We start from the raw sequence: 13,384 nt of genomic DNA, 5'->3' as shown, positions 1-13,384 counted from the left end.
GTATGGAGGACTATGTGGGCCCATTATTCTGTATGGAGGACTATGTTGGGCCATTATTCTGTGTGGAGGACTATGTGGGGCCCATTATACTGTATACTGGTTGGCCCGCAGCTTTGTCCAGGTTTTTCATTTTGGCCCTCTGTTTGCCTTAAAGCGCACCTGTTAGCAGGATTGTGCTCAGTAAAGTACATACACTGTCAGGTGGGCACCGTTACACTGATTAAAATGATACCTGGGTTGATGAAATCCATTCTGTGGTTCTTGTGTAATCTTCACTTTCAGTTGGGAGATAATGATATGCTCGTGCTCCGGGTCGGCCTGTGGTATTGGCTCTATCTGGTGCTCTGCTTACCTATTCATCTGTATGCTCTTATGACAGCTCACTGTGCCTTCACTGACTTGCCTCCTATTTTACCTAGACCCGCACTACTAGATGCACCTACTAGGTGCTTTTTAAATTTTCAGGTATTTTTAGCAATTTAATCAGGTTGCTACTTTTCATTAGTTGTCTTTGGTCTATGGTATTTCCTCTTAAGCAGTTGTCTTTCTTATACTAATAGTGCAGAGATTCTTGACTTTCAGATCTCTTTCCGTACACCCATCCCATCATCTCAGTGAGGTGGAGTAGGGGATATTCTTTATTTTCAAGGCTGATGTTATGGTGCTTTATGCACTACTTCTATTCCTTGCAGTGTCCTGTAGAGGAGAGATCATGCTGGGACCCTGTGTGAAGCTGGAGTCTGAGTGGGAGGGGTTTAGGTTACAGGTCTGTACTCACTGCTGGCTTGCAGCCCAGTACAAGGAATGATGGGAAATGTAGTAAGAAGTCAGCACAGGAGTCTGAAGAGGAGGTGATCGCTATGACCACAGAGCTGGTGCCAGGGCACAGGAAGTGAAGCAAAAAAACAACATGAACCTTGGCAGAAAAGGTACATGGAGACCTTTAGGGGCATTATCCTTAAGCATTTATGGGAAAGCTAGTAACTCAGTCCGGGGGTAGTGGACAGCCTCTTTAAACATCTTTGGTCGACTAGTTAATGAGATAAGTTTGATTGATCTGGAGGAAACAATTTCATGAAGCTCAGTGCTACTCTTGTGCCAAATCAATTTTTGAGTACCTGTCAGGGATAGATGTGATGTTATGTATTAACCCTGTAATTCCACTTATTGCTAAAATGGATTATCTCACCAAGTCCCTTTCTTATCATTCCCCTTTGCTTTTTCAACTTCAAACTGTTGTAGGTCCATATCGCCCCCTGAGATGGAGATTGAACCCAATACTTTAGAGTGAATCTGGGATCTACTGCCATAGACATAGTTTAGGAAGCTATGAAAATGGAATTTATTAGATGTGAAAAATAGATCTAAATACTTAGGGGAAAAGTTACAGACTTACATGAATCAGACGAAACCGCTTCATCCAAGGACAAATATTCCTGAGTCTATGGAGAATTTGAAGGAGGTTCAGAATCAATTGAGATCCTATTAGTTGAAACACATATTTCTAAAATAACAGTTTTTTTAAGGAGAGACTACTGGTAGGTTATTGGCAAGAATGGTTCCATCTCAGAATGATTATACTTATCAGCTGTGGGAGAAGGGGTAATGTAGTTGCTCAAACCTTGCATATCCTTAGGGTCCTATGGAATTTCTACTCTGAACTGAATGCTTCAAATGTATCTTACAGGGAGCTTGAGCGTTTTTTTGGATCTGATTGATTTTCCTACTCTATATCGTGAAGATTTGGAGATGGAATGAACCATAGAAGAACTACAACTGGGGTTAGGAAGTATGAAAAATGGATGGGCTTCCCATCTTGGTTTTTAACTGTATAGAGAGGAATTTATTTATCTGGAAGTGCTGCAATATGGCCCACAGCAATGGAGGTTATCCGCGTCTCTTTACTAGGCTATAATAGTGATTTTATCCAAAGAAGGGAAAGCTAGGGAGTTATCGGATTCATCCAGGCCAGTTTCACTACTGACCTCAGATTTAAGGATTTTGTTTAAAGTGTTGGCAATTTGTTTATCTAAAGTTTATAGCTAATGTGGTGCATCAGGACCAGGCCGGGTTCATGCACTCCAAATCAACGGTGGTTAATTTACATAGGCCGCTTCAAAATTTGCAGGCAGCCCAGGACGGCCCTCTCAATAAGGCAACACTGTCACTAGCATTTCATAGTGTTGAGTGGTGTTATCTTCAGGGCTGTGGAGTCGGAGCCCAGTTTGGTGGAGTCAGTCGGAGTCTGTATAAAATGGACCAACTCCGACTCCTAAAATATATAATAAATTGGGTACAGTAGTTCAATGCAGTTTGTGGGAAATATTTTTTTCATAAGAATTTGGGAAAGTTATGAAATGTCCTATAAATGTCTGTCCTATTACTGATCTAAGGATCTAGACTTTTAGCTGAGATGAATCTGTGCTACAGTAAATTCATCACTTAAACATGAGCCATGTATGAGGGAGTCGGAGTCATGGAGTCGGTGTCATGGAAATTGAGGAGTCGGAGGTTTGGCTTACCAACTCCACAGCACTGGTTATCTTTGGACCGTACTAGGGAGAATGGGTTTTGACTCTAGTTTGTTTCGTTGGATTAAGATTTTATATGGGGTGCAGATAGCAAAGATTATAATGCATGGTAACTTATCTGAAAAATTCTCATTTGCCCCGAGGACACGGCAAGGTTGTCCTTTGTCATCCCTGTTTGTTATGGCGATTGAACCGTTAGTATGTCTTGTTAGGAGTCATCCTGGTGTGAAGAGCTTCAGCGAAGGTGAAAAAGAGTGAAGGATTGCCCTGTAATCAGATAATATCTTGATGTTTGTAGATGGCTTGGATGGGTTATGCCTGTACTAATGGAGGAGATTCAACTCTTCTGTGTTTTTTTGGGCCTTACTATAAACTGGTTAAAATCCGTTTTAATACCGCTGGGTGAAGATGTTGTGTCTGGGATAGTGGATAGCAGGGTAATCCCTCTTTTAAGTGAGTTTAACTATATTCGAGTTCACATCACTAAGATGGTGGAAGATTATAAATTTCTCAACTTAAAACTATTATTGATCAAGAATGGTGTAAAAATTGGGACCTGGGGAAGTTGCCTCTGTCTGCCTTGGGTAGGCAGGGGAGGAACTAAGAGAGTAAAAAGACAAGACATCATGGGATCACAAATTATTCTTTTTCAGAGGCAAAACACTTCCCTGCCTGTTTTTAAGCAATGTGTTTCCTCAAAGAAAGAATCATTTGTGATCCCCGTGCTGTGCTGTCTGTATACTCTTTTGCTTCCTCCCCTGCCCAGGAGCTGTGGTATGATCAGACCATGTCCCTGCACGGTCAGACACGGCCATTACACAGTACACAGCAGGGGCACATTTATAAGATTATCTCAGCACAGGATTCACACAATGAGGTCAACTATGACACATGGTAAGGTTTTCAATATTCAACAGTGTAGGACCATCCTGAATAGGGTCACTGTGCCGTGGTAGGATGCCTTTTATGCTATTTTTGATCAAAAATAGTGTTACTAAGAACCCCTATTTTATTTAAATGCACTTTTGCTTTTTACTTATTTAGTTACAGCAGGGTTTATGTTCATCTTGTTTCTTATAGGTTTTGTCTGATTTACAGCCATTACACGGTACACAGCAGGGGCATAATTATAAGTGCATGACCAAAGTATCTTCTGCATCTGCTGTGCTGACAGCCTGTATAGCACAGGGATTGTGCTCCATCCCTATGCTATACAGGCGATCAGAGTAAAAAAATGTGAAAGTCCTATAGTGGGACAACGTATAAAAGTAAAAAAAGTGTTAAACAATGAAAAAAAAAAGTGTAAAAATATTAAAAAAAAATAATAATAATAATCCACCAAAAATAAAAATATAATGTACCCATCAATTTATTTAATATTAATTTATATAATAATATATTATTATATGATGACCTAATGTTATCAAATTCTGTGTCGTACCTCTGGATTCAAAATGTTCACTATACCCCTTGATAAAATCCCTGAGGGGTGTAGTTTCCAAAACGGGGTCACTTGTGGGGGGTTTCCACTATTTAGGCACATCAGGGGCTCTCCAAACGCGACATGGCGTCCGCTCTCAATTCCAGCCAATTTTGCTCAAAAAGTCACACAGTGCTCTTTCCCTTCTGAACTCTGCCGAGCGCCCAAACACTGTATTTTCCCCACATATGGGGTATTGACGTACTCAGGAGAAATTGCACAAAAGTTTTTGGGGTCCATTTTCTCCTCTTGCCCTTGTGAGAATAAAAAAAATTGAGGCTAAAACATCATTTTTGTGGAAAAAGTTAGATTTTTTTATTTTCATGGCTCCATGTTATAAACTTCTGTAAAGCACTTGGAGGTTCAGGGTGCTCACCACACATCTAGATAAGTTCCTTGAGGGGTTTAGTTTCCAAAATGGGGTCACTTGTGGGGGGTTTCCTCTGTTTAGGTACATCAGGGGCACTCCAAACGCAACATGCCGTGCGCCCAAACAGTGGTTTTTCCCCACATATGGGGTATCTGCGTGCTCAGGGGAAATTGCACAACAAATTTTGGGGTCTATTTTTTCCTGTTACTCCTGCAAAAATAAAAAATTGGGTCTAAAGTAACATTTTTGTGAAAAAAGTTAAATGTTAATTTTTTTCTTCCACATTCCAAAAATTCCCGTGAAGCACCTGAAGGGTTAATAAAGTTCTTGAATGTGGTGTGGTGTCGCTTTTAGGTATTTTCTGTCATAAAGACCCCTCAAAGTGACTTCAAATGTGGTGTGGTCCCTAAAAAAAATGGTTTTGTAAATTTTGTTTGAAAAATTAGAAATCGCTGTTCAACTTTTAACCCTTATAGGTCCCTAATAAAAAACAATTTTGGTTCCAAAATTGTGCTAGTGTAAAGTAGACATGTGGAAAATGTTATTTAAGTATTTTGTGATATATCTCTCTGATTTAAGGGCATAAAAATTCAAATTTAGAAAATTGCAAAATTTTCAACATTTTCGCCAAATTTCAGTTTTTTTCCACAAATAAACGCAAGTGATATCGAAGAAATTTTACCACAATCATGAAGTACAATATGTCACGAAAAAACAATCTCAGAATCAGGGGGATCCGTTGAAGCGTTCCAGAGTAATTACCTCATAAAGTGACAGTGGTCAGAATTGTAAAAATTAGCCTGGTCATTAACGTGCAAACAGCTTTGGGTTGTAAAGGGGTTAATACTAGTTTACTAGAATCCATAACTTGTTTATGGACGTAGTATGGAAGAAAGGTGTCCCAAGAATTAAATTAGAAAAGTTTCAATTGCCTAAATATTTAGGGGACTTGGTTCTGCCACTCACGAAGGGATATTCCTTGGTCTATCAGTTTAAACACTTTCAAGGGTAGTCTTTGGACGGAGTGTACGACTCTAGTGTTAGGCTGTTGAGACGTTTGTGGGGGTGGGCGAGATAATATTTTGGAAATATTGGAGGCACATACCGTATTTTTCGGACTATAAGACGCACTTTTTTTCTCCAAAATTTTGGAGGAAAGTGGGGGGGCGTCTTATAGTACGAATACTATATTATTGTATGGCCGCATGGTGGTGGGTGTGGGGGCGAGTCAGCGGGGCACAGGAGGCAGCAGCCACCTGCTGCAGCCTACACTGTGCCCGCTACTAAAGAAAATAAATATTCCCTACTCCCCAGGCCCATGGGCGTGGAGAGCAATGAATATTCATTTCTCTTAATAGCCGGCACACTGGAGCCGCAGCACGGCTCCTGCTGCCCCTCTGCGGTCAGTGTGCCCGCTATTAAAGCTCATGAATATTCGCTACAACCCACTCCCATGGGTTGTAGTGAATATCCATGATCTTTAATATCAGGCACACTGACCACAGAGCGGCAGCAGGAGCCGCGCTGCGGTACAGTGTGCCGGCTATTGAACAGACTGAATGGTCACTGCCGGGACTCTGTGCGTGGGGAGAAGTGACTATTCCAGCATAGCGTCTCACACTGTGTGAGGGCGCTTGACAGGGACGCCATGCGCGGCTCACACAGTGAGAGTGTCGGCAGCAGAGTGGGAGAGCGCTGGAGGTGAATATGAGTGTTTATTATTTTTTTTTTTGTAGGCATCGTGATGGGGGCTCAGAGGGGTGCCATGCATACCAGGATGGGGGCTCAGAAGGTGCCATACATACCAAGATGGGGGCTCGAAGGTGCCATGCATACCAGAATGGGGGCTCAGAAGGTGCCATACATACCAGGATGGGGGCTCAGAGGGTGCCATGCACACCAGGATGGGGGCTCAGAGGGTGCCATGCATACCAGGATGGGGGCTCAAGGGGTGCCATGCATACCAGGATGGGGGCTCAGAGGGTGCCATGCATACCAGGATGGGGGCTCAGAGGGTGCCATGCATACCAGGATGGGGGCTCAGAGGGTGCCATGCATACCAGGATGGGGGCTCAGAGGGTGCCATGCATACCAGGATGGGGGCTCAGAGGGTGCCAAGCATACCAGGATGGGGGCTCAAGGGGTGCCATGCATACTAGGATGGGGGCTCAAGGGGTGCAATGCATATTAGGATGGGGGCTCAAGGGGTGCCATGCATACCAGGATGGGGTATAAAGGGGTGCCATGCATACCAGGATGTGGTATAAAGGGGTGCCATGCATACCAGGATGTGGTATAAAGGGGTGCCATGCATACCAGGATGGGGTATAAAGGGGTGCCATGCATACCAGGATGGGATGGGGGCCACTTATACCAGGAAGGAAAGGCCATACATACCAGGATGGAGGATATTAACAGAATTGGGGGACATTACCCCAATACCCGTGTCAGCAGCCGTCCCCCTCCCCCATAACAGGGCATCATGAGCACATTTTTTGCTTAATTTTTTTTTCCTATTTTCCTCCTTTAAAACCTAGGTGCGTCTTATGGTCCGGTGCGTCTTATAGTCCGAAAAAAAAGGTACGTTTATTCCCTCTTTCTAAATTTTTCTCAGGATCTGGTCCCTCCAATTCATCTGTCTCCACACCCTCCATGCACCCAATATCACACGGTAACCGTACTTATGCAGATACTGGCTGATGACCGGACCTTACAGCTTTAGATGAAAATTCTTATCTATAATATAACGGGAGATGCGGGTCTCTGTCTGAAGCTTTTATAGACTGCGCAAGCGCGACACGCCTGCACAGTCTGGTTCCAGACAGAAGCACGCATCCAGCCTTTACAGGTAAGAGGAGTGTATGGCGCTGGTGCCATATTTACACACTTACCTGACCGGGAGGAGCGTCTCTCTTCTGGCCGGAGACCGGGGCATGCGCATAGCACTATCCGGCGCCATTTTACTGAAGACACATTTGCAGTGTGTCTTCAGCAGAATGGCGCCGGACTGCGCAGTATGGACAAGCGCGTACTCCAGCGCCACACTCCTCCGGCAGAACAGGACGCTGCAGCGCTGGAGCACAGAGAAGAAAGGTTAGTATAAGTATTTATTTTTTGTATGTGTGCACAGCGTGAAAGGGTTGGGTGCGCCACACATACCAGGATTGGGGGAATGAGGTGTACCAGGCATACTAGGATTGTGGGATGAGGGGACCATGCATACCAGGATTGTGGGGTGAGGGGACCATACATACCAGGATTTATTTTTTTGTATGTGTGCACAGCGCAAAAGGGATGAGGGGGCCACACATACCAGGATTGGGGGGTGAGGGGGCCACACATATTAGGATTGGGGGGTGAGGGGGCCACACATATCAGGATTGGGGGGTGAGGGGGCCACACATATCAGGATTGGGGGGTGAGGGGGCCACACATATCAGGATTGGGGGGTGAGGGGGCCACACATATCAGGATTGGGGGATGAGGGGGCCACACATACCAGGATTGGGGGGATGAGGGGTACCACACATACCAGGATTGTGGGGTGAGGGGACCAGGCATACCAGGATTGTGGGGTGAGGGGACCAGGCATACCAGGATTGTGGGGTGAGGGGATCATGCATACCAGGATGAGAGGGACCACGCATACCAGGATTGGGGGGTGAGGGGACCATGCATATCAGGATTGGGTGGTGAGGGGACCATGCATACCAGGATGAAGGGTACCACGCATACCATTATTGGGGGGTGAAGGGACCATGCATACCAGGATTGGGGGGTGAGGGGTACCACACATACCATTATTGAGGGATGAAGGGACCATGCATACCAGGATTGGGGGGTGAGGGGACCATGCATACCAGGATTGTGGTGTGAGGGGATCATGCATACTAGGATGAGAGGAACCATGCATATCAAGATTGGGGGGTGAGGGGACCATGCATACCAGGATTGGGGGGTGAGGGGACCATGCATACCAGGATTGGGGGGTGAGGGGACCATGCATACCAGGATTGGGGGGTGAGGGGACCATGCATACCTGGATTGGGGGGTGAGGGGACCATGCATACCTGGATTGGGGGGTGAGGGGACCATGCATACCTGGATTGGGGGGTGAGGGGACCATGCATACCTGGAGTGGGGGGGTGAGGGGACCATGCTTACCAGGATTGGGGGTGAGGGGACCATGCATACCAGAATAGGGATGAGGGGTACCATACATACCAGGATAGGAATGCGGGTTACCATGCATACCAGGATGAGGGATTGGGTGCCATGCATACCAGAATAGGGATGAGGGGTGCCATGCATACCAGGATAGGGATGAGGAGTGCCATGCATACCAGGATAGGGATGAAGAGTGCCATGCATACCAGGATGGGTGTGAGGGAGCCATGCATACTAGGATTGGGGATGAGGCGTGCCATGCATACCAGGATAGGATGGTGGGAACAGGATGGGGGCAGCACAAATACCAGGAGGGGGGCAGCACATACCAGCATGGGAGACCATATACCAATAAAAATGCTCGCCACCCGGGCGTAGAACGGGCTCAATAGCTAGTTTATTATAACGATGGCTGAACCAGACATCACAAGCACTTTCTACCTATTGTGTCCCCCTATTTCCATATAGACTGTAAGCTTGTGAGCAGGACCCTCACTCCTCCTGTAACTGCTGAACTTTGTATTACCTTGTATTGTCTTTATATTTGTACATGTCCCCGCTTAAATGTAAAGTGCTGCGGAATATGTTGGCACTATAGAAATAAAAATTATTATTCATACATAATGCAGGCTAGGCAGAAACCCATATTCGTACTGATTCGTAAAACTTGGTGGTTCTGTAAAAATTAACTAAATGTGCCAGGGTGTACAAAATATGTCTATTTGGAATAACCCCTATGTTTCGGAATTTCATCAGAAATTTAGGTGATCAATATCTGATCTTTACCGCCATTCATCAGCTGTTCCTGGTACCAACGGCAAACGGATGTGATCAGTTGTGGAAATGAACAGCACAGCTCCATCAACTGTATACTTGCCACAGCAGGGACTGCTGATCTCCCACTATTCATTCAAATAGAGGTAGATGTGCAGTACCCGGCCGCGGCCACTATACAGTTGACGGAGCTGTGACGTGAACTTCTGCAACTGATGAATCACATCCAGCTGCCAGTACTGAAAACGGCTTATCGCTGGGGGTGCCCAGTGTCGCACCTCCACCGATTTGATGTTGGTAACCTATCCTAAGGAAAAGTAGTGGACAACCCCTTTAAAACAGAGGGCGTTGACGTATGGTTTATCTCACAGATATTGAATATTTTCAGTTGGGTCATGAGATGATTTTCTACTTTTCTTTACCCCAGGGTCATCTCCTCTGTCTGCTCCTGCATTCTCCTTTGTTTTCCCTTTTCTGAAAATGGTTCTGATGGAGACCAGCAATAATAGTGAAGAGAATGAGGACCTACTAGTGGAAACCATGCATATCATCACCGTTCATTGCCAGCTACGGTCTTCCCAGAGTCAGGCTAAAGTTATTGATGAGGTAGGTAAATCCATTTACAGTCACTTGTGTGATTCCGATTAGATTTGGGTAGATTTATGGATGTGTTTTGTTTTTAGAATGGCCCGGAGTTGCTGCCTCGCACAGATATGTTCCTGCTATTAACTAGAGTGATAGGTACTGCAGCCCCAAGATTACAGGTGAGTGTGAACAGTACCCTGTTCAATTGTATGTAGTGGTTAACTCTTGCTAAAACAGTTATTGTCTTCAGATATTAACAAGGCTAATAAAGGCTCAGGGGAGTGGAATCCATATTTGCAAAGGTATCATAACAGACATTTATTGTGTGTTTGAATTGCTTGCAGGTCCTGGCTTCCAATGCCCTGACATCGCTGTGCACTAGCAGTGGTGGAGGAATAGGATGCACATATGCCGAGCAGGAGGAGATTGATGTGTTACTTGCAGCTTTACAGTCATCCTGCTCAAGCGTACGAGATGCTGCTCTGCGGGTGAGTGCTGCTCGCAGTTTTATGCATTTCGCTTTACTTTCCACCTGTTAGAACAGTGTCTAGGATTTATTCTTGCATGTAGTTTGTCCTCTGACTATATTATTCTGTTTTAGGGATTAATGGAACTGGAGATGGTGTTACCAACACCGGATACGGATGACATGAATGGACTTGCCTTGTTGCATCGGCTCTGGGTAATGAGATTTGACGTTGAAGCAGAAATAAAAGCACAAGCTGAAAGGTGAGACACTTCCTCAAGCCACAATTTATTCATACGTAACCACAGGAACGGCATAAATCCCAATACTCAAACGCTGCCCCAGTGTTATTTCATGGGCAATACAAGCATTTTCTTATACTGACCTGTCAGGAGAGCTGACAGACCCCTCTACATTGCAGTCCAGCGCACAGTGAGCTCTTAGCCATGTGAATATTACTCCTGTTATTTAATAGGTTTTTTTTTGTCTCACATATGTTGTTTGGACTTATATTTTGTGATTTTCTTTAGTTTTTGGGAAACGCTGGACTTAAAGTTACGACCCGACCTGTGTTCCTTACTAATTAAAGATGTGATTCATCATGAAGACGCAATAAGACAGTCAGGAGCTGAGGCGCTTTCTCATGCAGTCGCCACATATCGGCATCAGGCCTCTGAGGTCATGACGAAATTAATCCTGCTGTATCATGAGAAGCTTTATGTAAGTTTATGTTGGTGAAAACGAACAGTTTATTTTGGAAGAATGGAATAGTAGTATGTGTAGTCAATAGTGATGATCGAGCGTGTTCTGTTAACCCTTTCGGAGAGGATGCTCCGGTGCTCGCCTAGTATTTGCGGTGTGCTCGAATGTTATGTTAGAGTCACTGTGTGTGCATGATTTGCGACTGTTTGACAGCTTTAATAAATGTGAGAAATGCCTAACAAACAGGCATTCCTCACATGTATTAAAGCTGTCAAATAGTCGCAAATCATGCACACACAGTGGCTCAAACATAACATTCGAGCACATCGAAGATACTCGGCGAGCACTCGAGCATCCTCTCCGAAAGGGTTAACAGAATACGCTCGCTCATCACTAGTAGGCATTCTTGGGCCCTGCCAGGAAGTAAGGATATTCTTACTGAACCTTGGATGGGCTGAGAGGTTACAAGCCTCACAATGCATATATACACACTTCTCAATATATCCACAAAGGCACTAAATTCTGTCTACTTCACAAGCAGCAAAAAATGTGGCAAATCCACCTGCCACTAGGTTAAAACCAAAGATTAGAAAATAAGAATATATTGGCACTAATAGGAATAGATGGGTCATCAACCATATGTGTAATAAAATTGATACAATGTATTGCGATTAATATGGTATAATATAGAGGTAGATTAGACACCTTCTATAAAAGATAAATATGTATATATTTACAAAGTTCAATGTCAATGATAATCCTGCCACTTGGTATATTTATTTATTTTACTCACTTATATAGCACATAATTCCACAGCTCTTTACAGACAATATCAGCACTGTCCCCATTGGGGCTCACAATCTATTTTCCCTATCAGTATTTTGTTGGAGTACCCGGAGGAAAGCCACGTAAACACGGGGAGAATATATAAACTCCTTGCAGATGTTGTCCTTGGTGAGATTTGAACCCAGGACCCCAGCGCTGCAAGGCTGGAGTGCTAACCACTGAGCCACCGTGCTGCAGTATTGGTCAAGCCGTAGCCTGATTAGGGCCTAATGAAGTCTTAAGGTTGTTTACATTCAGTGCAATAAATATAAAGGGCAGAGTGTTGCAAATTGACCTATTTGCATGTACACTTATGTGTACTTCTTGTTGCTAAAATATCTGATGATTCAGGATGAGTACCTGTGAGAGAACAGATTGCATTTTGAGTATGTGGTATTCATTTTGTCTTGTAACTTCTGTGTAGTGGTGATCTAGTAACACTGATGGGTGGGGAAGTTTCACATTTCTATTCAAGCCCCTAAATTTCCTATTTGCTCATAGTACAGAGGAAACTTTTCCTTTGTCTGTGACACTATTTAATAAAGTGCCTACTTGTGCTAATACATTAGAAATCCTGGATACACCATACAAGGCTGTGCTGTTTTCATTTCCTGAGCGCTCGTTAAACAGATCTTATTAATTTGGAGTTTGAAAGCATAGAAAAGAGTGTATTTTGCTCACAGTACCTGATGGTTCGAGATATAGCTCGTTAGTCTGTGAGCAGAGTTCATGTATGTGTTGTCTCTTAATTGGCGCATCGGCCGGTGAAGCACGCACGGAAGGAGAGCTGATGAATTATCAGCGGTATCAATTTTATTACACATATGGTTGATGACCCATCTGTTTCTATTACTGCAAACATATTCTTATATACACACTTCACATTTACTCTTTACGCTTGATATGTGCATTTTTATTTCAATAACAGCAGACACTAAGCTTTTGGCAGACCCCTGAAAGTTGAGAAAGTCGTTGGTTTCTCAGGATTTTGTAAATTATGTGTAAATTCAGTTTATCCCATAGTAAAGTTTGCATAGTGATTTAGACTTAAAATTATTATTTCATAAACTCCTAATTACCTATGTAATTATGTGGGTGAATATATAAATATATATATATGGCAAGAAAGAAAGGTGCAGCACGAGCAATATAGCAAAAGGATTTGAAGATGGGTGCAAAACCTCACAGGTAACACCAAAAACCTTGAAGAAATCCAAATATATATCTATATTGTCCACGTGACCTTCAAATAGACTAAAGCCCCCGTCTCACATAGCGAGATCGCTGCTGTGTCACGGTTTTAGTGACGCAACAGCGTCCTCACCAGCGATGTCGCTATGTGTGACACTTTGCAGCGATCAGGCCCCTGCTGTGAGGTCGCTGATCGCTGCAAAGTGTCCTGGACCATTTTTTGGTCGTTGCCCTCCCGCTGGTCAGCACACATCGCTGTGTGTGACCAGCGGGAGCAGCGATCAGGCTGGTAA

The 13,384-nt window shown here is 44.1% G+C and overlaps 1 protein-coding gene across 1 annotated transcript in view; it reads left to right on the top strand.

The window, feature by feature from the left end:
* Positions 1 to 13,384, top strand: part of GCN1 (GCN1 activator of EIF2AK4) — a 69,706-nt gene that overhangs the window by 34,041 nt on the left and 22,281 nt on the right. Inside the window, exons 26-30 of the mRNA XM_073673395.1 lie at positions 9,750 to 9,928; positions 10,006 to 10,086; positions 10,252 to 10,395; positions 10,509 to 10,636; positions 10,904 to 11,093. Coding sequence (XP_073529496.1) covers positions 9,750 to 9,928; positions 10,006 to 10,086; positions 10,252 to 10,395; positions 10,509 to 10,636; positions 10,904 to 11,093 — 722 coding nt within the window. The remainder of the gene's footprint in view (positions 1 to 9,749; positions 9,929 to 10,005; positions 10,087 to 10,251; positions 10,396 to 10,508; positions 10,637 to 10,903; positions 11,094 to 13,384) is intronic.

The sequence above is a fragment of the Phyllobates terribilis genome, unplaced genomic scaffold (genome assembly GCF_046119375.1).
Source record: "Phyllobates terribilis strain yellow unplaced genomic scaffold, ASM4611937v1 Scaffold_1__5_contigs__length_1240528914, whole genome shotgun sequence".
Classification (NCBI taxonomy): Eukaryota; Metazoa; Chordata; class Amphibia; order Anura; family Dendrobatidae; genus Phyllobates; species Phyllobates terribilis.
Note: the sequence above shows the minus strand (reverse complement) of the source record. Positions and strands in the feature narration are given on the sequence as shown.